Here is a 26,122-nt window from a genome sequence, read left to right on the forward strand (position 1 = left end):
GAGGCAGTAAACTGTGGCACTGGCCTCTGCTTCTCCCAGTGAAGGAGCTGGACTCTCCTAAACTACACTGTAACTGAACAAAAGCACATCCCATCTCTTCTGCCACAACCCTTTAGTGCCTCCAGGGCCCAGCATTGCCTGGCATGAAAAGCAAACCCAGGGGGTAAATGAAGCTCTATTTAACAAGGCTAAGCTCCTGATTCAGCCTGCTGGGGCAGCTGCTGCTCCCTGTGTCCTGTCACACCAACAGCAGTGCAGGATGTACCAAAACTCCCCACCATCATCTCCCCACTTCCTCCCACCCAGACCCTCTCTGCTGCTGCTCCCTAAACCCAATACTAAGTGCAAACAAACTCTGGAATGTGAATTTATTTGGCAGTCCAGGGACAGGAATGTGTTGCACAGGAGTGTTGGGGATAACCAAAGAGAAGCCCTTGGGGGCAAACTGCAAGGTGGCACTTCAGTCACTCCATTATTCAGCTCAACTCCATAAAAACAAAAGTAGTGAAGTCAAAGCTAATTAAAAGAACCTCATGCTCTTTGTATGGGCCTTCTGTTGCTTTCCCACTTGTAGGTGTAAGACATGACCAACAGACCTATTTTTGCAATGGACAACAAAAAGCAACTGTGGGTTTGAAGTCTTTGCACATTGTGAGCACCACACAACTTGTTGAAGCCCTGGTCAGAGCAGATGGGGCCTCCTGCTCCACCAGGACACGTGGTTCACACAGAGAAACCAGGAGGTACTTTCGTAGCTATAAAGAGATTTATTTGGGGGTGGGACTCTGCACTACTCGAAGCCAGGCTCTAAGCTGGCTCTCGGGATCTAGGGCACACTCTTCTTTGGACAATAAAGTTCAAGTCGCACTCACTGTCCTATTCAAAAAGGAATGATGATGATGATGACAAAAGAACCACTATTACCTAAATGCGTTAGTTTCAGCTGAAGCCATCTTCCATCAGAAACCATAGGATCTGATACACCACAGTCCTCCCCAGGGATGGTCAGGAGTAGCTCAGTGCTCTATACTGGAACTGCAGGGTTTTGTTTTGTATCAAAAAAGCAGAACAAAAAGAAGAAAGCTGAGCTGCAGCTCTCACCTGCTGCAGCAGCAGCTCCGCTCGCCCAGAGTCTGCCTCTCCCCTTGGGAAACATGGAATATAAAATGAACCCCCAGCCCCACACATCCCAGTGCCACACTGGTTCAGAGATGTTCCTCCTGAGGGCTGGGGGTCACTCCTTGGTGTCCTGCTCCTCTCCCTCCTGGGCCCCATCCTCGCTAGTCTCCTTCTCCTCTTTGCTGCGCTTGTTCTTTTTGTGCTTGTGGCGCCGGTGACTCTCCCCCTCCTCGCTCTCGTGTTGCTTCCTGGGGGGGGAAGAAAGGGGAGAAGGAGGTCACAGCAGAGCCTGCATTGGCCACAGACACACATGCTGACTGCTGCTGTAGAACTGGAGACACAAGAAGTACCCAGGGCACTGTGGTGCCACTGCAGGGGTTGGGCAGCACAGACAAGTTGCTGCCAGGATTCAGTCTGTGGTAGTTTTTATAAGGAGCTTCTGTGTCTTTCCAGCTCCTGAGGGAGCTCAGACAGCTCTAGCACATCTAAAGCTTCAAGGTGAAGCACTGAGGCTGCTGAGAGCAAGAAGAGTCTTGAATCTGAGGTCTTTGAAACTTCTGCTGCTCTGAACATCCTATGGAATCCCAACCGGTTTGTATTGGAAGGGACCTTAAAACTCCCCCAGTTCCAACCCCTGCCACAGGCAGGGACACCTTCCACTGGAGCAGCTGCTCCAAGCCCCTGTGTCCAACCTGGCCTTGAACACTGCCAGGGATGGGGCAGCCACAGCTTCTCTGGGCACCCTGTGCCAGCGCCTCAGCACCCTCACAGGGAAGAGCTTCTGCCTAAGAGCTCATCTCAGTCTCCCCTCTGTCAGGTTCAAGCCATTCCCCTTGGCCTGTCCCTACAGGCCCTTGTCCCAAGCCCCTCTCCAGGTTTCCTGCAGCCCCTTTAGGCACTGGAGCTGCTTTCAGGTCTCCCCTTCAGGAGCCTTCTCTTGTCCAGGCTGACCCAGCCCAGCTCTCTCAGCCTGGCTCCAGAGCAGAGCTGCTCCAGCCCCCGCAGCACCTCCATGGCCTCCTCTGGAATCACTAAATCCCTGAACTAGAGGTAAGAGAGGGGTCAATGCAGGTAAACAGAGGTGTTTCCTAATGAAGTAGATCCTGTTCCTACCTCTACTTACTCATAAATGACCTGGCACTTCACTACCTTCATGCTTTAGAACTCCTCTGTCCCTCACCCAGACCTGCTGCCTGACAACACCCCCACAGTGAGATCAGCCTCCAGCTCCCATCAGGAAGCAGGAAGTGGGAGCTCTGGTTTTGCTCACTCTGGTTCTTGGCACCTCCTGAGAGGAGTTTTTCCTCTGTGTGCATCTCACAGATGCTTTGTTTCTCCTCAGAGCCTGCAAACCACATGAGCTCTCTGGAGCTGACCATGATGTGGAAGGGCAGAAGGAAAACACAGCACAGAGTACAGGAGAAAGAGATGAATGTATCACAGGATAAGTGACCACAGGACCGACAGTGCTGCACGAGTGGGGACACCATCAGGTGTAGACCAACTCTTGCCACAGCTGGAATACCAGTTCAGCAACTGGTGGAGCCACTGCAGCCCTGCCTGGAAAGCTCCTGCCTGAAGTGATTTTCTGCCTTGTTTAATAAATGGCTTCAGAGTCATTAAAGGGAAGAAGAAAGTTAACACAAAAGGCCCGTGCCTCTCCCCAGCACATCCTCAGCCACGGGTGGACAGTGGTTTAGGACTGAGCAATGCAACTGTCCTTTAATACTGGAACAAGTGATTTCCTTCAGCCAAACTGCAACAAAACCCTTTCATCTTCCTGCCAGTGCCTTCCCCAGGCTCAGATCTCAAAGCACTTCAAGCAGGGATCCAATACACACTCCGAGTGGCCAGAAACAACCATTCCTCCATTTGCTGTAGCTACAAACGCTTCCCATCCTACCCCTTTGAACAAGACAGGGAGCATCTGTGGTCTGAGGAGCCGAGGAAGTTGCCTTGCTCCCACCTTAGGCAGTGGCCCAGTCCTGTGAACGTAGCTCTCAAGCAGATTCTGACCCCTCTTTGTGAGCTCCATCCTGCTCATGCAGTCAGGTACCTAAGCTCAACTTCAGTTCTGAGTGGAGGAAGGGGAGAAATAACCCTTCAAACTATTGGCTTATTAGTCTGGTATCAGCTCAGCTTCCACTTGTTTTCTATTCAACTTTGATCATGGGCCTGGCCTTTCTTCCCACCCCTTTGTTTCCAGCCCTTCAGCAATCAATCCTTTCTTGAAATCTTATTCATCTCCTTTAGGGTGAGAGCAGCCTTTTACCTCCAGCCATTATGTAGGAGTTCTTCTGATACCCATTTCAAAACAAGGGTAATTACCTACAGAGCTGACAGAATTTCATCTAGAAGGAAGTAAGTTGAAGCACCAAAAACCAAGGAGCAAGTCAGCTCAAGTCATCACCAGGATGTAAACTGAGAGAGCAGCAGCATCGCCCTAGGCCAGGGGCCAGGCCTGTTACTTTGCTAGAACAACACTCACAGGAAGAGCACCTGGAGCAAATACATTCACTCAAGGAAAGCTGGGATTTTAGGACATCCTGCTCTGCTCCAAGTGAGGTTTGTCCAGATCATCACAATTGGAAGCACTGGGCACAGAGCTCTGAGAGCACAGCCCTCAGCCTCCTGCTCCAAGAGGACACTTCAGATTCCAGGCTGACAAAGGCTCTTCTTTTCTGGACAAGAACACGTATGACCTACAGCTGATGCTTCTGTTATGGTTTTACTTTTACTTTGTGTGTATTCTCTTAGCAGCGGGCCCCATGCTGCTCTGATGTGATGCTCAGCACAGGTTAACCTCTCCTCTGTCCACCAGTGCTGCAGTTTTGCACCTGCCAGCTGCCTTACTGAGAACACTGAAGCACCAAGAACCCCTCTGCCTGTACAGACAGCCCTATCACCTGCCTCAGAGCCCTTCCTCCTACCCGGGCACCATGTCTCAGGAACCCAGCAAGACCCAGGGTAACAGATCACCCAGGATGCCCAAGCTTCCTGCCTGCAGCCCCAGTGTGCTCCTGTGAGCAGCACGGTCCAACCCTAAGCCACGTTCTTACCGTCTTGAGGACTTATGCTTGCTGCTCTCGTCCTTGTCGCGGTGCCGGCGCTCCCGGTGCCGGTCCTCCCGCTCCCTGCTGCGGTCCCGGCTCCGGCGGTAGTCGCGCTCGAAGTCGTAGCTGCGCTCACGGCTGTAGTAGCGGTACCGCTCGTCGTCACTGGGGAGAGAGGGGAGAAGTGAGGTGGGAACACAGCCCTTGTGCAGCTGAGTGCTAGGAGCCGAGGCCCCAGCACTGCAGAACCCATCACCAACAGTCTGTCGCCATTCACTGTTACTCCATCAAGAGGCTGAGGTGTTTGTGATGCTCCTGGGACAATGGTCTGCTGCTGCTGATCAAATCCAAGCTGCAACCCATGCCCTGCCTCTAACCACAGTGAAGTAACATTCTCCATCTGCCTATTACACAGCTCTTAAGCCCCAACAATGATTATTATCACAGCTTTCTCCCAGCCTCTCAAGGCAAAGGGTTTACAAAATCTCTTCTCTGGGTTTGCCAAGAGGGTACCTCAGCAGCACCTGGCCAATCCCTCAGGCATTCTGCCCTCACAATCCTTCTGGAATATGACCAAGACCTCCAAGCCAACAGCAAGATGCTCTTCTTGACATCCTGCCTCCCCTGGTGCTGGATATTACTTCACAACACTGCTGTCCCAGATAATCTGCAGCACTTTTATGTGAATCTAAGGGACAATTTTCTTCCCCATGAGCTCAAAAACTCCAATTGTAAGTGTAGCTAACATGATCTTTCTGCCTGTGTCTGTTCACGGCACCTCACTCATTCAATCCATGTACACAGGGGCACGATGTACCATAAACTCAGGTACATCCCTCACTATACCTCACAGTCTCTATTCAGCTTCTGAAAGCCAAAATCTAAAGGGTTAAATCCCACTACAGGAAACAACATTCAGACTCTGCGAGAAAGGAAGCAGACTTCCTAATGCTCCTGGAAACAAAGAAATTCCAGTATCATCATCCCAGAGTGCTCCAAAGGACTCTGTGGAGGATGGCTGCTCACCCTGCCCTGGCAGGCATGAGCTGAGAGGTCAGCGTGCTGGAAACCACCCAGCAATGCTAACAATGTGCTCAGGGGTGCTCATCACAGGGGGAGCCTGTGCAGGAAGTGTGGGGCTCTGAGAAATTCAAACTGCAGCAGGTTTGTCTCCTGTCTTGTTCTGTCCTCCCCCTTCCACCCACAAGCTTGTGAGTTAAAACAAAAGGGGTTTAGGTAAAGGGTGTCCTATTTGCTCACCCCCAGGGCTGAGAAGCTCCAGGCAGGCAGCACCCCTCTGCTAGGAATGCACATTCTGATCATGTTTTGAATGACTACAGGTACTCCTGAGCCTGAAGCCTGCAAAACACTGACGCTGCCTGTGACAGAACAGGGAAGTGATGGGTTTAGAAAGCATCTTTGCAGGGTAACCTTCACTTCAGCTTCTCCAGATCAACACTGGGAGGCTGAAAGCCAGCAGGGTGGCTGTCTCAAACACTGCTTGCAGAAAGGCCTGGGTAAGGATATAGGTTTCATGGCTCACTCCTAGTGGATAGCACCCTTTGCCCTGAAAGCCTCTCTAGGCGAGCCCAGCAAAGCCTGATTGCTTTGTCCCTTCATTGACAGGTACACTTAGAACACAAGAAGCAGCAGTTTCTATGGCTGATGGTTCACACTGAGCTGTGAAATACCCAGTGCCCAGAGAAGGGCTATTTCATCTACTGGCCTCACATTACAGCTGGGGGAGCAAGTGTAACTGGTTCTGCTGGCTTCAAACGCAAACAGCCACAGGAAATCAGCCAGGGACACACAGGCTCCCAGTTTGTCCTGTGGTTATTGATCCAACGTATCACTTCCCGACTTGAACTGCTACAACTGTAACGCCATCCCTTGACCAAGCACCTTGTGCTCCAGGGCAAGGCCAGAGCTCCCTGCTGGGAGCTGTGGGGAGAAGCTGCTGGATTACAGCACTCACTTGTTGTATTCACTCGTGGTCGGGGTGCGGTCTCGGTCTCTCTCCCGTTCCCGTTCCCTTTCCCGTTCTCGCTCCCGCTCCCTCTCGCGCCTTGAGCCTGAGTATTCCCAATGGCTGCTGCTGGAACTGCTTGTGCCCTTGTCCACCGTCGTCACCCAGGGTGTGTGGGATGTGGAGATGGGTGGGTAGCTGATGAAACCTGAATCTGCAGCGAGAGCAGAATCCTTATTCCAGCATCCTCCCCTTCCCTCCCGTTCCAGAGACACCCTCTGAAGATACAGCTGAATCCAAGGAGACAGCAACAACCCAGCTCCCTCTTGTCCTCACTCCTCCTTTTGACTTCCAGCAGTTTGCTCTGGATGTGCAAACACCCATTCCCTGAGGAAGATACAAGCAAGACCTGCACAACCTCCTCAGCCCCTTACCCTGCACATTCCTACAAGGGCTGTGCACTCCCCTTGCTCCTGTCTAACACACATCCTGCTACAGAGGACACACTATAAGGTCTCCATGGAGAAGAGCTTAAATCCAGCCCTTCCAGACATCCTGGCTTGGCAGCAGAGGAGCCTCTCCCGCTGCTGAGCCATCACCCTTGGCTCTTGGCCATCCTTGCAAGGCCTCACTTCTCACCAGGCACCTTCTCACCTGAGGGGGCACCTGGAGAGGGCTGGGACACAGAGGGTGAAGCCTGATGGGCCCAGAGCCACCAGCATGGGTGCAAAGGAGACAGCTTGGTGCTGCCTGGGACTCCTCAGCACAGCAAGGAGGTGCTGCTCCAAGCGGTGGTCACTAAGGAAGTGGGAGAGAGCATGGGCATTCCCGACAGGGCTGCAACAGGGGAGGAAATGTGCTGGAATTCTGGCACTGCCTCTTCCATTACAAAAGGTGACAGATGCCTGCCTGTGCCTGCAGGCAAGGAAGAGGATACAGAGGGGGAGGAGGGCATTCAAAGCTCAGAGAGGAGATGCAAAGCTGACAGCTGTGCTTGTGGTGAGGGAAGAGGCAGAGTGTGAACAAGTACCTGTGCAAACAAGCACAAGAGCACATTGCTGAGGCACATGGGGAAGCTCCTCTTGTATCTACAGTGAGGAGTGATCCGAGGCTCAGCACTCAACCACAAAACTGCATTCAGCATTGCTGCAGAACATGCAGCCAACCAAACACTTCACACTGTGGTCACACTCAGGGTGTGCTTCTGGTGAGTGGGATAGTCTGGGGCACAAGCAAGACCCTAAGGTTAAAGCATCCACGATGTCCATCAGCTTAGGAAAAGCCTGAACTACCAAACACCAGAGAACAGAGGTATTTCCAGTGCTCACCTGCAGAGTTGTAGCCAAACGGAGGTGGCTGCCTGTTGTTGTAGCTGGCTGGCTGGCTTTGGAGAGAGAAAAGGATGTGAGTAACTGACACAGCAGGTATGTCTGTGCTGCAAGTGTAGCCCATGTTTTCCTGAAGGTCTGTGGGACATCCTCATGGGAAACCCACAGTGTCACTTTGCACTGCAACCATTAGAAATGCAGAGGTGCAGCTGCTTTGCCACAGCTTCTAACTCAATTGCTTGATGGGCTTTACCCATCCCTTGTCAATCAGGCAGCCCTCCGGCAAATAACAGTGCTTTATAAAGTACCTAAGGAATCCTCAGGGAAAACATCTACCAACTACTCTGTATTAGACCTAAGCTCACACCTAGATTTTATTGCTTCCTTTCTATGCCAAGAACATGACAAATGAAGGTGAACACACAGAGGATTCCCTATGGACTCTACTCTCACCCCTGCTCCAATCCAAGGCCCAACTGAGAATTCCCAGGCTTTATTTTCGATCTGCCCACCTCCCTTTCTCCCTACACAGGAGCTGTGCCCATGGTTTAGCCCAGGTGTGGTCTTACCCATCCAAGGTTGGGATGAGGAGAGCTGGTGGTGGTGCCAGAGGAGGTGGGAACAACCCTAGACAGAGAAGCAGAAGTCATCACAGAGATCTCCCAGCTTGCCATGAGGAACAAGATCTCATTGCTAGTTACAGTTAAAAGCAGTTTAAAGCATCCTTTTACTCTAAATAAGGCTGTTTGAAGTGCAATAGTCTTCCTTCAGAGTTGTATCTCCTACCAACATTAAAACCCTACAGCTATGTTGGCTCTGTGGGGGTAAGGAGAGAAAAAGAAAAGAACTACCCTCTGTTTTGGCTTACACATTTTAAGTGTAAGATTCATGAAAGAGTGAAGATTAACCCTGACAGCCCTGTGCAACACAGAGACTTCTGGTTCTTGGGATGGAGACACTGCATCTACAGCAGTTTTATTGCTCCATTGGTTAAAATGGGTACCTTTGTCCCTCACACAGCACGTAACAGAGTACACCTGGCTTGGGTTGGTTTTGAAGAAAGCCGGTTTTCTGAACACATACACACTCAGAAACCCTGAGAAGACACAGCCCCAGTGATGCAGAGCTGTCTGCAAGGGCTGACACTTTAAAATGGGCCCAATGTCACACACAGGAAGAGCTGTTCATCACAAGGCAGTATCTTCAACAAAGCAGAAGCTTATGAAGGCCACTTCCAGAAGCAGCTTAAGCCTTGGAAGCCAAAGTCCTCAACCTTGGACAGTCTGGAAGTGAGAAGCATGTGCTGACGGCTCCTAAGTTTCTAAAACTTGTACCTGTCACTATAAGCAACCATCAGGTCTATAGGCAGTTACCAATGCCAGCAAGAACAGACCAACCACCCCCTGGCCTGGCTTTGAATAAGAATTCCTCTGTTTATTATTAAACAAGAAAAGAAGAGGAAATTGTATTGCTGCAAAGGACAGAAGCCATTTACTGACTGCAGTCACCGAAGCCAGAAGCTCCAGGTTCTTCTTCAATTCAAAGGAGCCTGGGCCAGCACTGACAATGAAACCATGTCAATGAAATTCATCACCTCTTAGTGTGAACACTAAAATGGGACAGGAGAACCCCTTCCTACAAGGGTTCCACTGCAAAAAGAAGTGACCTCTAGCCCAGCTAGAGCTGGAAACAAGGTGGGGGCCACGTCTCACTCTTAGATGCTTCAGTTTTCCCCCTCCTTTTCCCAAGATCTTCCGATAAAATGCAATGCCTGAAGCATTTCCAACCCATCTGCTCACCACACATAAGCACTTCAAAGTGCTACTGTTAGAACACCTAATTCTAATGGAGGTGGATCATCCTCATAACCATAATTAGCAGGTATCCTCCCTCAACTCCCTTTCCAAGCCCTCACCTCAAGAGGAAGTTCCCTGACACAGCCTGGTCATTCTGTCCACCTCACCCCTCCCAAACAACTTTAAATGCACTTGACTAGCAACACCTAGACCAGTTTGCATCCAGTTTCACTACAATACAGTTCCTCTAAATCTAGTCTTACTATGAGCAAGTTCCTTCTAATACAGCACTGAAAACCAGCTTTGCAATGTTACTGTACACTGAGAGGCGTCTGGAAAGTGATGTTTTAACAAACAGGAATTTTCTGAGGGACAGCCCAGCCAGTGTAGGTTTTCCACATCTGGGAAGCCCAGGGCAGAACACGAATACAAAAGCATGGACACAAAAGCTGTGAATCAAGTCCAACATGTCTGACACACAGTGAGGACAAGCACAGCAGGTCCAAGGTGCTTTGGGTGCAGACCTTTTGCAAATACATGAATCAAGTAAGAGGGGAGACTGAGATGAGCTCTTAGGCAGAAGCTCTTCCCTGTGAGAGTGCTGAGGCGCTGGCACAGGGTGCCCAGAGAAGCTGTGGCTGCCCCATCCCTGGCAGTGTTCAAGGCCAGGTTGGACACAGGGGCTTGGAGCAGCTGCTCCAGTGGAAGGTGTCCCTGCCTGTGGCAGGGCTTGGAACTGGATGAACTTTAAGGTCCCTTCCAGCACAAACCATCCTCTGGTTCTACGATAAGTACACAGTACACCAAGGCAGTGCCTGACAGCACATCCAACAGTCACCATCAGCCTTGGATTTTCAGATCTGTAACATCTGCTCAGAACCATCACTTCAAAAGTGTGCTACACAAACAGCTAAATTTGTTTTCCTGGGATTAGGCAAAACCTCCATCTGAAAGAAATTACAGCCAGAGGAAACTCAGTTTCACAGCAGCTCTGAATTAGTGCAGACCTCATGCACAAGATTGGCTGTTACATTTCTTTATTAGTATTCACCATCTCTGCTGCACAGCAGGGAGCAAAGGCTTTGATGGAAATAACATTTATTCTGCTCAGTCTCACGCTCCAAATTCCTCCACAAAAGCACCAATCTGTCACTCAAACTTTTGCTGTGCAAATGTCATAACAAGAACTAAACCATTTCAGATCTCAGTAAGCGGCTTCAATGCCATCTGAAGTTCTCCATTTCACTTTCTAGATTGGTCTTCAGAGACACACTAAGCAAGTCTTCAGAAGTCCTACAGAACATTATTCAGTTCCAGAATACAAAATAAGCTGCTCAAGCTCAATTCTGCACTGGATTTTCTTAGCCTTAAACTAATTGTGCTCTAAAATGAGTCTTGGTGCCATCCCAGCTCATGTTTCTTAATCTAATGCTCTGACAGAGCCATCTGGGTGCTCAACATCACTGCTGTTATCAAGAACAAATCAGCACCTACCTGGAATAGGCCCGGGCGGTGGAAGACCTATGGAAACAAAGAAGCAGAACCAGTGAGGACAGTAGGTACAGCACCTCATTGCTCTCCCTCAAACTAAACTTAAAAGCACTCTTAAATTCACATATCTGAGCAAACAGAAAAAATGGTGCTATTAAGTGGTAATTAGCCATTAGCTGTCACTTCTTAAGTATTTAAGGGCAAATGTTAAAATAGGCTGACAGAGACACTGAACAAAGACTGGCCAGCTCTAAGGACCTGTTACTTGACTGCTCAACTGTCCTATAGCATTTAACAATTAACCCTTTGCTTTGCTCCAAGCCTGGGATGCCCTAACTCACAGCCTCAGACTACTGTATACTGCTGTGTGAACACATACCTGGAGGATGCAGGGGAGGTGGAACAGAAGTAACTGGTGGAGGAGGGTGGAGGAAGTGTGGTGGAGGTGGCCCAGCCAGTGGAGGAGGTGGTGGGCCTGCTGGTGGTGCAAACGGCTGCTGCTGAGGCGGTTGTTGGGGCTGTGATGGCTGCTGGGGCTGCTGGGGGGGTTGTGGCTTACTCCCGTGGTCTCCAAGCACCTGAGAAGGCAAAGGAATGAGAAGAGAGCGCTTAATCTTGCTCCTAAGTAGGACCTTGCTGTGCTGGCATAGAGTGTATCACCAAAACTGGCAGCTGTGTGATACCTGGGAAGACCAGGCTGTGCTATACCCAGCAGATAACATCTTTGGGGAGGAAGAAAGGTTGATCAAGGCAATCAACATGCTTAGCAAAGGATTTTCTACACAGAACAGCAGAGACTAGAGTCTAGCTGAATACACAACTGTGCAAAAGACAGCTGACAGGTATGAATGCCTTTCATTCACCTGAACTGCCACTGGTACAGGCTTCGAATTGAGAGCTGCCATATTTGAGGGGTTTATCCCAATTTACTTCTCTTGAGGGCAGTAAGAACCATTGAATCATAGAATGGTTTGGGTTAAGCCAAATTCTGCTCTACACTGGAAGTCAGTGGAAGACTGGATTCACATCTGTCTGACAAAAGGTCACACATGGAATGATCAATACACAGAGATACCAGAATGACCTGGAAGCAACAGGTATCCATGCTTGTAAGTGGCAACAACAACAACCTTTTCCCAGCAAATTCTCTCGGGCAAACTCTTTTTAGAGCCATTGCTGGCAAGATTCAGAAAAAACAAACTGACCACAAACCCACTGTAAAAACAAAACCAGGAATCGTGTCTAGACAGGGGAGAAGTTCGTATGTGGGACTTTTGGGGAGTTAGGAGTGGTTGGCAGGAGGAAAGTGGTTAAGAGTTCTCAATACATGGTCCTCAAATAATATACATAGCATCTTCCTACCTAGAAGCCAACCAGAACATTCTGGCCATATACAGGACATGCAAGCTTTAAATCCCAGGTTTTTATTTCTTACAAAGGACAATATCCAGTAACACAGGCTCACCCTAAATCTGAAGCATGGGTTGCAACTAATGATGCTCAGTTTTAACCCAAATGTTACTTCAAAGTCAAAAGAAACACAAGCCCCAAGCAGAAGTTGTACATTGCAGAACTGGAGATTCCAACCCAACAGTGAAAGAGAGTAATCCATGTAAGAGCCTCCCAGCTATGCACCCCAAGAAATAATTTGGGAGAGCTGATGGGAAAAGGAATTACTCTGGCATTACCATTCAGACTGGCAGGTGAGTCTTAAAGGACAATCCCTAGCTCCTAGTAAGATAAAGCTTTTAACACGGGAGTTAATTCAACCTGCAGAAGGGAATGATGCATGCATATGCCATGATATGGTTCATATACTACCTTCTGCTTTGCAGATGGCAACTGCAACAAGGGAGGTCAGGAATACACAGGCATTTGCTCAGTGTACATTAGAAGTGCAATAAAGCCAAGACATTTACCTGGATTGGGTTCTCCTCAGAGGCATGTTTATCACGGCGCCTTCCTTCTACTCTCCTGATTGTGCCAGCCTGGCCACCGATCACATCAATCGTCCCACCCAGCTTCCTGGTACAAAGCAGATGCATCTTTTTAGGCTCAAAGACATTAGAAAGAGCAATTTTCCCTACTATTGGATAGATTCATCTCCTACACTCTTTTCCACCAGGGAAGAACATGCAGAAGGAGCATTCAAATTGCACAAGTCCTTGTTCTCTCTTAGGGGAAGAACATTTTTGTAGGAGCTCGTTGCAAGGTCATTACAAGAAAAAGTTTGTGAGAGAGAGAAGCAACTGCACCTTAAGTTTAAATATCCTTAATCCTATATTTATGCAACAATTGATTTGTTCAAGTACAGCCTTAAGGCATTTTCCTGCAGTCAGGATAGAAAAATATCAGCACTTTTCCAAGTTAGACAGCAGACTTTTCTGTGTCACTAGGAAATTCAGCCAAAGTGGATATAAAAGTGCTGGCTGGTTGGAGAAAAGAGTTTTCTTACTGAAATCTACTCACTCTAAGGGAAAAAACCCAAGCCAACCAACTCATTGCTAAGCACATGGTTCTGGTTCTGCTGTGGTTTACAAAGATACTTGACCTTATCCTGACCAAAAGCTCTGCCGCAGGAGCAGAATCTTGTGTGTCAGTACTTTTAAAACCAGACTGCAAGCTAAAATGACAGAAACATTGTACAGTTACAACAGCAACAGCTTGTTCTGCAGTGGTCATTTCCAAAACCTCATGATATATATGTAACAGCTATAAAGAAATCTAACTGATTTTATGGCACTGTGAAGGGGGAAGAAATGCCAAAGTGCTTAGATGCAGAGACTAAGTACAGATTTAAAGCTTATACTTGAAACATAGAGTTGTTTCTCTTCTCTTCTCAAATTGGGACTTTGGAATACAAAATCATTTCTGCCAGACAGGTGTGCAAAACATATAATGTGAATAAAGCAACAGATGTAATGAAAATAAAGCAACAGCAACACCCAGATCTACTAAAGCTTTGCCTCTTCTGGTTTCACACAGCTTTGTTTTAACGAAGCTATGGATAAAACCCTACCAACCTCACCAGGTCAAAGAGGCTTCCCAGCAGAGGCTGACAGTCAAGTGACTCAATTGTTTTGTTTTGTCCAGCCTTGTGGCTCCTCTCTCTCATTGGAGAACATAATTAATCAGCATGCACCAAGCAGCATAGCACACAGGTTAGAAACCAATAGCTTCTCTCAGCAGCTGCCAAACACGTAATCCACTTCCACTTAAGGAAGCAAAGATTAACATCGTGGGAGTAAGAATAAGCCAAGTAAGCACAAACAGCAGCAACGTGAGCCCTCAAAGCTGAGGGATTTCCCTTGGCTTTTTGACTCCCAGAGATGTCCCTTCAGATGGGAAACAGGTTTCCCTCCCTGTGCAGCAGTACACTGAGAATATCATCAAGGAGAAGTAAATGGGAAGGTAGTTGTACAACCGTCAGGAGAGCACTGCTCAAGACCACAGTTCAGGAGTGACCACCATAGCTTCCTGTAGAATTTAAAAGCTTGTTTCAGGCTTGAAGAGATTCAGATATGGCCCAGGTAGATCCCAGCTACCTCTATGAAGAACACAGTGCACCCAGGCTTTAGGTCTGTACCATCTCTTACCTATTAGGAGGAGGCCCAGCCTTCATGCGTCCTCCCACCAGAGCCAAGAAGTCTGTTTTGAATTCTGTTTTGATGATGTTGTTTTCCACTTCTTTTTCAGCATTTCCTGTTCTTCCTTGCTGAACCTATGGAAGGCAACATGTAACACAGGTTTAATGTCCCTACTTTCAACTGAATGTAGCATCAGAGATTAATCTACAGCAAAGGAAAAGGGCTCCCCCAAGGAATAATTACAGGGCTCTTGAGAACAAGCAGCCCATTCTGCAGCCAAGGTTGCAGATACTGCTGTAACCTGGCTGGCTACTCCAGCCTCAGCCTGCTGTCCACTGTCTCCCATTTTAAGTCCAAAAGTTTAATAAGCTCACAGCCCCTTCCATTTAGTCCTTAATTCAAAATTGGAAACAGTAATATTCACTGTATGGAACAGCAAGTATGAACTCCTTGGCTGAAGTTCTGATTAACAGATGGCCACCTGATGGACTTCTGAAACGTTGATGGCCAAAGCAGTCCTGAAACACAAAAGGCAGTCACACAACTGCGACAAGTAAAACAGCCATGGATGCCCAGCATCCCTCTCTACGCTTCCCACACCTACGTCTGTCTTCCAACCAGACACCCCTATAGCAGGGTAGCCTCAAAGTCAACTGGAAATTCACTCAAGTCTTGCTCCTGCAGTGGTTCAAACCTGCCAAGCAGATGGAACTGTTTGTTCCATAAAGAGAAGACTTTTAGCAGAGAGATTTCAACTTTAAAGATACATTTGTGTACTTCTCATCAATGAAAAGGAACACAGAACACTTCAGGCATTTTCTGTTCCTACACTCTGTGATTACAATAAAAAAGACCCAGTTTTATTGCAGCCATATGCAGGAGTAACATGGCACCTACCGTGATCTTGTTTTCAGTGCTGATGGGAGGAGCAGGATCCAGTCCAAGCTGAAGCCGTCGTTGCTTTTCACAATATGCTTTCCATGTTTCTTCATTGAATCCATAATTAAAGTAATCAGAAAGATCAGCACCTGGCAAAGGGAGCAGAGGTTAACACAGGGATTTCAGTAGAGCTACATTGTCAAATTGTCCTTCAACTGCTTAAATTAAGCATTAAGAAAACAGAAATCTAGAGAGAAGAGCTTATTCTCTGCTTCATCCTGTTAGAAAGCTTCTGTGTGCCACAGTGGAGATGGCTGCATCTGTCAGTGGGAGGGGGAACACAGCCTGAACAGCAGCAGGACCATTTGGGACACAGAACACAGCACCTCTACACACTAGTAACAGCGACAACACTTGAAATAACTTATCCACCAACTGGATTTTTTAAGATTGGTTTCTTGCAATTGTCTGGATAGTTGAGTGCTGGGGAGAGCACGGGAATGATGGCTCCAGCCATCACCAGCAAAATGGGATGGTGCCACAGAACCTTTTATTGGTAGAGCTAAGTCAACAAATTCTGCTCCTGACTGTCACTGCCTGTGCTACTTTGACAAGAGGTTCTGGGACTCACCCATGCCATGACACAGGGCTGAAGTGGAAATTTGTTATGGATACCTGGCAGAGTATAGAACTATAGAACAGTCAGGATCCTGCCTCCAGCATTCCAACACTGTTATCTCACTCCTTCTAAGATTATTGTCTTTCCTTGACAGTCCTCTGTGAAATGTGCCAATTCAGCAGGAGCAATTCTGAGTAAGAGAGGTGGCCACAGACTGCTTGCCAGGAAAACATTGATGCAGAGGAAAACACATAGCTGCAGCTCCCCCTGTAAGGCACATCTCACAACAAGCAGCATTACAAAGCATCTAACTCTGCTCAGGTGTCCCTCAAACATCCCCTTCACAGAGGTATTCCCAGACAGACCAATCCTAAACCAAGGAGCTGTTAGGTAAGGGCTAAGCAAAACACTGCCCACACTGAACTTGGATCTGTACACAGAGGTTGAAGTTTATTTTCTAGGCAGGCCACTTGTTCCGTTGTACCACCCAAACATGCAAATTGCACGAACACAGACTCAGCAATGTGACATTTACATATCTATTTTAACACCCTATATTTCAACGCTGTATCATTTCTTCCACCCTTTTTCCTTTCCTCACTTTAAAGAGATACCAACTTACTGAACAATTAACTATGAAGGATATAAACCTGAAAGGCTGTTGAGTAACAAGCTACTTATCATCAAAAGTAAACTTACAAGCCACACACCTCTACAGACATCTTCCCTCTATTTGGACTTACATTGTTTTAAGGCTAGCTGCCTTCAGTTTGGTCCAAGGATGTCAGCATGACCATAATGATTTCCTTGCTTCATCTCTGAAGTTCCTGTCATTATTTTCCCTCTAACTTACTTTTTTCCTAGCCCCTTCTTTCTCACTTCATTCTCCATGGGAAATCCCCTGCAGAAGAAAGGCTACATTTCCTGTTATGTCTGTAGTCGCTACTAATCACCAGAGTGCTTCAGTGCTGGTCTGATACCATGATATGTCAATGCAGTTATTAGGACTGTTTCACACTCCAATGCCCTTCATTTCAGGTAGTCGAGAGATACCAAAACCACACCACAGCCTTACAAAAGCACTACTTAGTTAGCATAGCAGTATTTCTAAATGACAAAGTACAGGGGCTGGTTAGAAGACTTATTTTTGCAAAGGGGCAAGTGGAATTTTAGTTTCAGTTCACATTTCATCATAGCACGTTTTAGGAGAGTAGCACTGCAAAAATCTGCATCTCTTTGGTTCCTTCATTTACTTTTGTACCAAATTCAAATGAAAAGCAGGAGTTTACTTGTAGCACCCTACAGCTGTCATGCAACAGTCACTTCTGAGTAGGTATTTCCCTAACACAAATCAGGAAGACAAAAGAGACCCTGTACATATTAAAACCCACTGTGCAAAGCACTATTTGTCTGGACACAGTCTAAATAATACTGTCCAGAGGAAGCAAGTGAGAACTGCTCACTCACTCCTATGCACCTGGTGGCAGAATCTGGGAAGAATTAGGCAATGCTGGTTTTCCAAAAGAAAAATCCTAGCCTTTCATGTCAGAGCAGCATTTCCCTTCCTTTATTCAACTGTTTGCAGCAGAAGAATTCAGAACAGACAGCTTTCCTATCATGACGTGCTCACTGCGCTTGGCCACAGTGACACAGAACAACCAAGGTACTGCACATGAAAGGGAGACCACACATCATCAACAGCCAAATCCTGATCCCACTCGATTGACTTTCAGGCCCAACAAAAGTTATCCTATCGCTATCAGTGCAACATTTGCTGGAAGTAGGGAATTAATAAAACAGAACATTATAAAAAACAGTTCTTCCCTTTAGGGAAGTTAAATTAATAGAGCAAATAAACCAATTTTCAGTAGAAACACGGCTGGCTCAGCCAGCAAATGTCACTGACAGCCTTGACAGGCATCAGAGGCTAAGCAATGGCCACTGCTCCAATTTCTTTATTCCCTGGCAACAATAAATGGACAACAATTACATGTGAAATTCAACAGAGACCACTAAAACTGTAGAAAATATTTACCAACAGAAACTGTGAAGCCCCACCTGGTTTTCTCCATGGTTTGTCTTCAAATGAATCTAAATCCACTTCGATAACAGGCAATCCATTTATGTTCCCTGCAGCATCTAAGTCAATACCTTTGGGCTGCAACTTGGCTTTGGAGAGAGAGAGAAACTGTTACTGTTTTTAATGCAATGTCTTTAATCCACTCATTTGTTGAGCAAATTATTCCAGTCAAAAATAAAGCACTACTGTGAATTCATTGCTGGCTTCATAGCACGGAGGTAACCACAAGCAACTCTTTAATAACAATTACTTCAGTCACTTCATAAATAAAGAGCCAGGGTGTACAGCACTTGCAGCTGAGCAGCTGGGAAATAATTCAACCCAAATTGGTCCTACAGATGAATGCAGTGAATTATTAGAGCATCAAATGCACCAAATTTATCCCAAATGAGAATTAATTATTTTTGTCTCCAAGCAAAATATTTTTCTCTTCCCAAGATTTTCTCCTAACAACAGAATTTTTCAGGATCAGTCTGAAATGGATCCTGTACTAACTGGAGTCAGCAGAAATCTCTTAGGTACACAATCTTCAAGGGGAATTTGTTCTTATTTTCTCCATCAGACAGTAAGGTATTTGCATGAAGAAATTAATGGAAGGCAGTATGTGAAGCCCATGGAAGGCCAGTCTCACATGAGGAAGGATGGAACGCAAGTCTTGATATACAGTATAAACTTGACTGAATGGTGGGGATGATTTCATTTGCAGGGTTACATAGAGCTGATACTGAAGGCCAGAATCTGTTTCTTTTAGTATCTTACACTCACGTAGCTTCACACACTGACCACAATGACCAGGCCATTTAGAATGTTTGGCTCCAGTGCAACAATATAGCTCAGAAACACTCTGTCTTTCTACTACAAAAGTAATAATCAATGTATTTTTTCCTAGTTTAAATAGAATTCCAATCAGCCTGTTCAGTGATTAAATCACTGTAATTAAGGTAATTAAATCATTCCAGTGCTCCCTGCACCCTCAGACTGTCCCAGAAGTGCTTATCTCTAGGAAAAGCACTTACTATTGCTAATTTAAATAAGATGCACTAATTCTATACCCTTCCAAACAGAGATCAAGACTTGCAGCTGCTCCAGCTGTCAGTGCCAGGTAAGTAAAACATTGGAAGAGGTGAAGGATAAAAACAAGAGCAATACCTGAAGCAGATGCTCCATAGCCTCTACCCGTTTTTAAGTTTAGATTCATAGGAGTTCCCCTATATGGAAAAGAATCACTACATTGGTATTTGAATAAATTACTTGCTTGTTTTCATGCAAAGTATATGTGAGCCCTGACAACTTTTAGAAGACTCTTAGTACTAAATGCATGATAAACCCAAGTGAATAAGTCTCAACATGTTAAAAGTGAAATTCATTTTCCACGTAAGTTTCTCTAAGCCTACAGAAACCAGCAAATACTTTTACTAACGGACCAGAAAACATAAGAGGATTGTCTTGAACATGAAGTGAAAGGTTATTTCTAAGAGTTGCAGTTTCCATTCTGTCCAGGAATGTACTTAGTGTTTAAGTGAACAGCATGGAAATCACAGCTGCACACAGATCACAGAATGAGGAGAGAAAGATAGAAGCAGCAGATTTCAAAAGGGATGTCTGCAAAATCTAGTGAGCTGCTGAGATGGAGCACTGCTACTGAGAGCAACCTATCAGGCTGAAACCACTGCTCCAAGAGAAGGAAATTATCAATAAAGTGGAAAAGTCAGAATATGCTGCAAAGCACACGTATGCCATTTCCTTGAGAGGAAGGCTGCTAGCAGCAAGCAAAAGTGCTGTCCTATTATTTTTATTCAATGCAAGTGAGGCAGTTTTAAGTCAGTGACATCATTTCCTGGTTCACAAATCCAGCCTCACCATTTCTGAAGCATGAAAAACCAGACAGCTGAAAACCAGAAACTTCACAGCTTATGCAAATTGTTATCAAGGCAGATTTAGGTTCTTGACCTTTTCACAGAGGAGAAGTTAACTGCAGCATCCCACTTTTGATTTCGCCCAACAAAGCACAGTAATTTTTCAGTTAATTCTCCAACAGCAGACCCATGAATTATCATTCCTATTTTACAGCTGGATTCTCCAGCCAGCAGTTGCAGGACAGAGCTGGCCATCAGCTTCTAACCCCATGATGGTGTCTTAGCAGTTACATATCTCCCAGGAGACAGATCAGTTCTCATCCCCACTTTCAATCCCAATCAATGCACTAGAGCTACCTCAGATCAAACCCCAACACCATTATCAGCCACACGTACATGTATGATGGTGCTCCCGTTTTAATATTGCCAATAGTAACCTTCACGTCATCATCATCACTGTCACTATCGCTGTCATCTTCTTCATCTTCACCACTTGGAAGGGCCTAGCAACAATGAAATCATACAGGAGCTCATCAAAACACAATACTGATCAATTCCCTGGGACAGTAAGACAAATCTTGCAAAGCTCTTATAATGAAGGTCCCTTAGAAAGAATGATTCTGATATAAAGATATAAATTTCTATTGCACTCTCAGGTTATACAAAGTTGTCTCTGGAGGGAAAAACCAGAGAAAGAGGCAGTGGAAGAGCAAGCCTCTTCCTATCCTTTCAACTCAGAGCCACTAGAATGCATTTTGAAAGGTCTGAGCCTGAATCAAAACTGATTCCCAGCACTTTGGCCTTTCTATCCCAGTGTTTCCCATATTTACTGACCCTCAAGAAGTTATATTGAATATTGAGCTGAAGGTAAAATCATGTTCTGCTCCTGCCAGCCTGCAGCACCTAATCTGCCTCTTCAGTGGACACAAGCAATACCTGGATGAGAGTTCACTGCCCACTACATAAAGTAGGCTGAGAAGAGAAGCCTGGTGCTGTAGTTAGCATTGGGAACTATCAGTACACTCCTACAGTACAAATGTAACGTATTAGGCAGTACCAGCATCTTTACACTTACATCATTCTATCCATGGGCATTGAGAAGCACAAAAATAACTGTGTCTACCACTTGCAGTGGAACACTTACATGTTGTGAGATCTCTCGGTCTTCATTGCTGACAGGCCGGTTCTCCTGAGGAGCATCTTGCAATGGATGGGAAGACTCTGTGTGTCTGGTAAACGTGACAGATAGGAGAAAGTGGGTAAGACCAATCTAGAGGTTCACCTACAAACCTTTCTAAAGCATTCGTCCAGGTGACTTTCATATAATGGCTTTATTCATGTAGTGTGTTGATTCTGCTGGCAGCAGCTCAACTATATGACAAAAAGTTAATCATCCTTGCTTGGCTTTGCATTTTGTTGAAAAGAATCAGTTTAGTGCTTCCCAAAAGCCTGACAAACAGCGTGGGCTGCCTAGCCAAACACCACTCAGTGGCTAATACAGAAGGAGCAGCTGGAATAGCTTTCAGGTTTGGTTTGGTTTGGCACAATCATAGAATCGTTTGGGTTGGAAGAGACCTTGAAGCTCATCTAGTTCAACCTCCTTGCCATGGGCAGGGACACCCTCCACTAGATCACATTGCTCCAAGCCCCATCCAGTCTGGCCTTGGGAACATAATAAGCAAAACTTCACCTTGTCCTTAATGATGCTAATAATTGTACATATATTTACTAAGCAGCAAAGGCATCTGTCCAGTAGAAATTAAGGAAAAAGTGGTTTTAGTGTTCTACAAAGAGCTTACATTAATGAGTAGTTACATTTCAAAGAAGACAGGCAATTATCCACCCAATCTTCCCACTCCTTACAAATTAGTCCTAATGCAACAATGGTCAGGTTGAGATTTACCTCCAATTAAAGTCTGTATAAATGTTAACACTGTTTATTGCATTAGCCAAGCAAGAAAGTCAAACTGGTATTCCAGAAACGAGCATGCCATGTTACAACACTGAAACACAAAGAGACATCATTTTTCTCTAATGTCATAAGAAAAACCTAGCAGAACTTCAAAACAATTCCAGCTTTTTCAAAGAGACCATTAGAACAGCCCACACCCAGGAAACCCAATACCCCACCAGCACTTTCTGGAGACATTGCTATTGATTTAAAACCCCATGTTGCCTACAAAACATACAGAAGATTATCTTCAAAAAGAAATGTATGTAAGTCCTAACAGAATCTGAACACTGTTCAGATTTAAGCCATTTCAGAGGTGGCAGGGAAGGAGACCCCAAACAAGTAAGCTGAAAGATCGCATTAGTGCAACTCAGAAAGCAGTTACTGAGCATAAAAAGAACCAATGTGAGCAGTTACTGAAGCTCCCCTATTAGAAAAGCCCCATATATAAAGAAATTCAACAATTAAGCAAGGATCAGAAAGAATGGGTGAAGGTTGGGCAGCTAACTAAGGAAGCACAGGTCCCATCGTCCCCAAGTTCCTGAGGTGACACCTGAAGATATACTAAGTTATTAAAAGTAGCCAAGATGTCTAAGGGAAAACCATCCTCTAAGGGTATTCCAAAGCTGCAGACATAAGCTATTACACAGGGGTCAAAAGATGTAGCACTGCAGAAAACTTCACAGGTGGCTCCAAAACCCTTTGCATTTTGTTTGCCAAATCCAAGCAACTCATAACATTGACCTCCTCAACCCCAGGAATTTTCTTTAGAACCCCAGATGACTGAATCAAGGCAGAGCAACAAGAATTACCTTCAAGTCACATGAAGCATCTGTGGGTGTACATTAAAATGTATGAACTGGAGTTCAAATAAACATTTGCTAAGTCTTTCCCTAACCTGTTTGCTTCCCAGGAATGAGCAATCTGACACATCCACAGCCATCAGCTGCATGCAAAAGAAATGTCACAGCTATTTCATTTCCCCAGAACATCAACTTAACCCTGTGCACTGCTGACATAACAGCACCCTGCACAGGCTACTGGTATTTAATGCATCCTTTAGGCTAAGGAATGTCAATGGATAGAGACAAATACTCCAGGCAAGCCAGCAATGTATCCCTGGAGCTGCAGCCATGGACAATATAGCAAACAAAGAGTCATTTTTCTTAGAACACCCCACAGCTCTTCATTTAGGAAGATTCACGTGCAACAAAGAAGGGGAAAAAAAGAGAGAGGGAAAGAAAAAGAGCACTGGCACAAGCACTAACAGTTTTCCTCCACACATCTTGCAGTTACTGAGACAGTTACTGGAAATTCAATTTTTAATCCTGCTGATAAAGTAAAATTACATTCAGATAAAAGTGACAGCAATAGATTTATGCAAGCTAGCAGTAAATTTCTATCTAAGCTAAAACTTGTTCCTTCTCACAAAGCCCATTTGACATTTTAGGTACCAATTTACCATGGTTTTCGGTTTAGATACTTACACCAGAAGTAGGACATTATCCGTTACAACCTCAGAAATTCCAGATACTGAATTCAAAATGACCTTAAATGACAACAAACAAACTGAACTTTTGAAGGTGCTGAGCACACAGAGATCCAGTGAAGACCATGTCCTCTGAAAGCCATGTCACATTTCAAAATTGGAAACATTGTATTTCTGCTGGGATAAAACTCTACTGATGCAAACCACACAGTTACAACTATAGGGGAGTCCTGATCAAGGACAGACAGCACTTCCCGTATACAGAAAGCAAAATGGATCACTGAGTTCCCAACACCTTGATCTGAAAGCCTGACCCAAACCACATAATTCACAGATCCCATGTGATGATTTGGTTGTGACACGATTTTAACCTGGCTGAAGGATTTTAGCTTTGCCAGGCTAAAGCACAAGCCATAGTTTTACCAATGCCAGGCCAGCACAAAGGCCAAACCTCAAGGCACCATTTTTCCCAGAGAATTCAACTGGAAATCAGATTTAAAACTAACAGGGGAGAGGGAGAAAAGGGGGTTAAAAGTCAGTTTTAAGTCAAATCCAGTTCACCTTCTAAACCCATAAATGCTGTGCCAGCCCGAGCATGGCAGCTGGGGGTGACCCCATGGGATAAGAAACGAAGAGGCTGCAGCTTCTGGCAACAGCATCAGTGTAAAGCATTCCCGAAGCTATGCTTAAATATGGCTTGATCTTCTCTGCAGCATGGATCATTATAATGCATAAACAGCCTCCAGACTCACCCAGAAATTGGTCCATCTTCTTGCTTACCAGTGGTATCATCTGCAAAAACAATAATAAAAAATAAACTTATTCAAGTGGGAAAAAAGCCAATTTTAAGCACTAAATGCATCACAGCAACACAAATACCTAGTAGTGCCAAGGTACTATAGCCCCAATGCTCTCTTTTCAACGAAGTTCAACTAGAAACGGAGCAACTAAAAAGCCACAACAAAACCAACAACCAGAACCTATTGCAGTAAGGGAAGTATCACACCGCTACACATCGAAATCCCAAAATACACATCCACAGTCTCAGAGCAGAAGGAATAAAGGCAAACATCACACAAGGGACATCTGGGAAGGTCTTTATATAGACATTTAACATGCCAGGGAAGAAGAAACGTCAAAGCAACCAGTTGGAAAGTCTATGAGGGGACAAAGACGTGTAAATAAAGCCCTACGCTTCTCCCTAGACACACATACACGAGCCCAGGGTAGCCCGGGGCTTCACCTGCATCAACCGGGCTAACAGCGTTAGGGTGATGAGGAAACCGCGCTTGTAACAAAGCGCCGCATCAACCCCTTTGCATCGCACTGTTGTTAAAAGGACAATACCCCTCCCTCCCCCTCCAAAACCGCAGCCTACCACCCGGGGTAGCTCCGGCCCCACACACGGGCCAGGTGGGGCCGAGGCGGCTCCCGAGGCGGGGCCGGGCCCTTCGCGTTACCCCCCACCCCCCCCGGGCCGGGCCGGGGCGCGGCCTGGCTGCGCGGCCGGGGGCGGCAGTACCTACCGCCGTAGAGCCAGTGCTCCTCGTCCTCCTCCGCCTCCAGCGGCGCCGCGCCCGGCACGGCGCCAGCCGCCGGCGGCTCCAGCTCGGTGGCCATGGCTGCGGGGCTGAGGGGAGCGGGGCGCCCGCAGCAGGAGGAGGAGGAGGAGGAGAAGCGGCGGCGACCGCCGGGGCCCCGCTAGGCTCCCGCCGGGGCCTGAGGCGAGGCGCGCATCCGCTGCGGGGAGGTCCGCAGGCACCGGGCCGGCCGAGGACTGGGCTAGCGCTCCGCCATTGCTCCTCCTTCGGTCCTGAGGGAGGCAGGGAGGCCTCAGCGCCACCCGCTCCGCCGCTACAAAGGCCGCCGAGCACCGGGCCCTGGGCGACGGCCCCGGCGCAGGCGGCGGCGCATGCGCAGGTGTAAGGCGCATGCGCCGAGGGGAGGGCGGGAACGCGGCTCCCCTCAGCAAGGAGCCGGCCCGGGGAGCATCAAGCGGAGGGGGAACGCTGTCGGTTCCCCATGGCCGGTTCCCCATGGCCGGTTCCCCATGGCCGGTTCCCCATGGCCGGTTCCCCATGGCCGCACCAGCGCTGCCCGGCTGAAGAGGCAGGTTTACATCTCCCGATCAAACTGAACCTTGCCCCTAGAGCCCAGCCAGCCGCACGGCGGAGTGGGGTTCACCGTCACCACCAGCTGATGGGTACATCTCTCATCCTTACCTCATAAATCCGACAAGATGTGCAGCCGCAGCCCGTACAGGACTAGACACACACCTCAGGCTCGAACAAGAGCCTGCTTCCTGCAGAGCCAAGCCCCTGCACTTCACAACATCACCATCGGGCAGTGTGGATGTCACGTTTAGACTTCACAAGGAAGCTGGCACCACTGAGACTCCAGAGAGTTTCACCTACTGAAATCGGCCCAATGCGGAGAGCAGAGGAGCACAAAGAGCCATTGTAGCTCATGGACATATCCTGGTAGGTGCTCCCTGAAAGGCACAAGGAACCCAGCACAATTCCCAGAGATTTTAGGAAGTGCCTGTAGGCAAATACTGCTGTTTGTGTTCATTTCACAAGTTCTAACAGCTGCTCTGTCAATGCAACAGTATTCACAAAAGAGCTAGTGACACTACCAGAATTCAGTACTTTTTTTCTCTTTTTTTTGGGGGGGGTGGGATTTACACATCCCATTTCCGTCTTTCCAGCTCCAAAATGAATTTCACACTTTACACTGAAGATGTAGCACCTTAACTCTGCAACTCAAAGCCATCTGGTAGCTTCTGCTTTAGAGCAGCTGTACCAGTGACTGTTACCCTCTCAAAGCGATTAATGCCATCAGTAGTAAATGGAAACTTGGAGCAATGTGACTTTCAGCACTACTCCATGCTACAAAGAACCATAAAGCA

The 26,122-nt window shown here is 46.8% G+C and overlaps 1 protein-coding gene across 1 annotated transcript; it reads right to left on the minus strand.

Moving 5' to 3' along the window:
- Positions 1–356: 356 nt before the first annotated feature.
- LOC101878560 (pre-mRNA 3'-end-processing factor FIP1-like) lies at positions 357–25,121 on the minus strand. The gene is made up of 16 exons (XM_034063867.1): positions 24,741–25,121; positions 23,967–24,006; positions 20,919–21,003; positions 20,171–20,277; positions 19,068–19,126; positions 17,897–18,007; positions 15,238–15,368; positions 14,350–14,474; positions 12,673–12,778; positions 11,133–11,331; positions 10,757–10,783; positions 8,036–8,093; positions 7,467–7,522; positions 6,148–6,352; positions 4,179–4,337; positions 357–1,367 (listed from the first exon to the last, which is right to left on the minus strand). The coding sequence occupies exons 1-16, from the start codon at positions 24,832–24,834 to the stop codon at positions 1,235–1,237; spliced, it is 1,695 nt and encodes a 564-aa protein (XP_033919758.1). The 5' UTR covers positions 24,835–25,121; the 3' UTR covers positions 357–1,234.
- Positions 25,122–26,122: the final 1,001 nt, after the last annotated feature.

Source organism: Melopsittacus undulatus, chromosome 6 (assembly GCF_012275295.1).
Source record: "Melopsittacus undulatus isolate bMelUnd1 chromosome 6, bMelUnd1.mat.Z, whole genome shotgun sequence".
In the NCBI taxonomy this organism is placed as follows: domain Eukaryota; kingdom Metazoa; phylum Chordata; class Aves; order Psittaciformes; family Psittaculidae; genus Melopsittacus; species Melopsittacus undulatus.

What these genes read in the sequence shown, in the direction of transcription:
- LOC101878560 (XM_034063867.1), bottom strand. Translation starts at nt 24,834, where the DNA reads ATGGCCACCGAGCTGGAGCCGCCGGCGGCTGGCGCCGTGCCGGGCGCG. An exon ending in ACGGGAGCACCATCATACAT is followed by an intron (nt 19,127 to 20,170) that starts GTACGTGTGGCT and finishes TTTTCCATATAG; the next exon opens with GGGAACTCCTATGAATCTAA. An exon ending in CTGAGGAGAACCCAATCCAG is followed by an intron (nt 11,332 to 12,672) that starts GTAAATGTCTTG and finishes TTGCCTTCTCAG; the next exon opens with GTGCTTGGAGACCACGGGAG.